This window comes from Sinocyclocheilus grahami, unplaced genomic scaffold, assembly GCF_001515645.1.
Source record: "Sinocyclocheilus grahami isolate Dianchi unplaced genomic scaffold, SAMN03320097.WGS_v1.1 scaffold35635.1, whole genome shotgun sequence".
Lineage (NCBI taxonomy): Eukaryota > Metazoa > Chordata > Actinopteri > Cypriniformes > Cyprinidae > Sinocyclocheilus > Sinocyclocheilus grahami.
The window spans coordinates 1-1,530 of NW_015522469.1; the positions used below are offsets into that span (position 1 = coordinate 1).

The 1,530-nt window shown below is 39.2% G+C and overlaps 1 gene segment (V, D, J or C); it reads right to left on the reverse strand.

Annotated features, from left to right (window-relative positions):
• Positions 1-750: 750 nt before the first annotated feature.
• LOC107580542 (Ig kappa chain V region K16-167-like) lies at positions 751-1,245 on the reverse strand. The segment is given in 2 exon segments: positions 751-1,064; positions 1,174-1,245. Coding segments are annotated over 2 exon segments (363 nt in total).
• Between the last annotated feature and the right edge of the window lie 285 nt (positions 1,246-1,530).

The following is a 1,530-nucleotide window of genomic DNA, read 5'->3' on the forward strand; positions in this document are numbered from 1 at the left end:
AACACAGTTATGGGTTTGGATGAGAATCGCCATGTGTCTAAGTTATGAAATTCTGGAAAAAGAAAGCTTGCCCACTTAACCAAGAGAAAGAATATGCTGAACTCAGGGAAGCAGCTACATGTGTGCAGGACGTAAAAGAACATTTGAGTAAATTTGGTGGACCTCTGGTGATAAACAAACAGTGAATCCAGCTGGGGTTTGGCCAGAATGGCAAGAGATGGTCTTTGTCTGATGCACAGGCACTGATTATTGTAATCCTTTCTTTCTTTCTTTCTTTTTTAGAAGTTTGTATTTTATTTTTAAATTTAATAAATGTTAAATCAGATTTTGGATTGTAACCATGTGGACAATGGAGCCATCATAACCATCATAACTTTTTTTTCAGCCATCATAACCATTACAGATTTAATTTAATTAATTAAAACAGGATCATGAATTAACCCCTTCAGGAACGAGCTATGCCAGTTAGTGCAGCAGCACTGAATAAGACTTTTGCACACTGTTTGAGTAAAAGTCTTGTAAGTAATCTAGATTTGTGTGATTTGTACTTTGTTGGATTGTTTTGCTCCTCCTACATAATTTTAATATTTACTTGTAATGTTTGGCAAATAGATAGATCGTGTTCTGCAATACAATAGAGATTTACAGACAAGAGTGATTGATATGAGCATCAGCAGCTGCAGTGTCTCTCAGCTGTATCAGTGCAGTCACTGTGACTCTGACTGACGGAGGTTTTTGTACGACTCTTTATCACTGTGTGAACACAGGACCACTGTGTACACTCTGACAGTAATAATCTCCTGTATCTTCAGTCTGGACTCCACTGATGGTGAGAGAGAAATCACTTCCAGAGTAAGATCCACTGCCACTGAATCTAGATGGAGTTCCTGACTGGAGGGTGTTTATGTAATAAATGAGGAGTTTAGGAGCTTCTCCAGGTTTCTGCTGATACCAGGCCAAATCATTAGAGGTTAGTCCTACATCCAGACTACACTCTATTGTAGCTGTTTGACCGAGCTGGACAGTTTTAACTTTAGGCTGAGTCACAGTGATTCCTCTGGATTCTGAATAAAAACAATAAAATGTAAATCTCACTTATAGCACAATATTGGCTTATTAAAATGCTATAAAACAACAACAGCATAATATTATTGTCAAAAATGATCATTCTACCTTGAATAAAAGCTGCAATGGTCAAGATGAGGATGATGATGTTGTTCATTGTTGTTGTTGTTGTGTCTTGTGTGATGATGAAGATTGTGTTGTGTTCTGCTCTCAGTCATGAAGTGTTAAACTCACAGCACTATAAACACTCTCAGAGCACCAGGGGCGTGTCTACGTCGTGGGGAGGGGCGGCACTGGCCCCCCTTGAAGTCTGGTTGCCCCCCTCCACCAGATATCTTGTGATAGGCTTGTTTTTAGTAAAAGTCTAACTGCATCTGGCAGTGGCGGATCCTGGCATGTGTAGTTCTTTATACTTAATTTTAAGCTGTGATCGTATTGACAAATGTTGAGAGCGCATAACGTTAC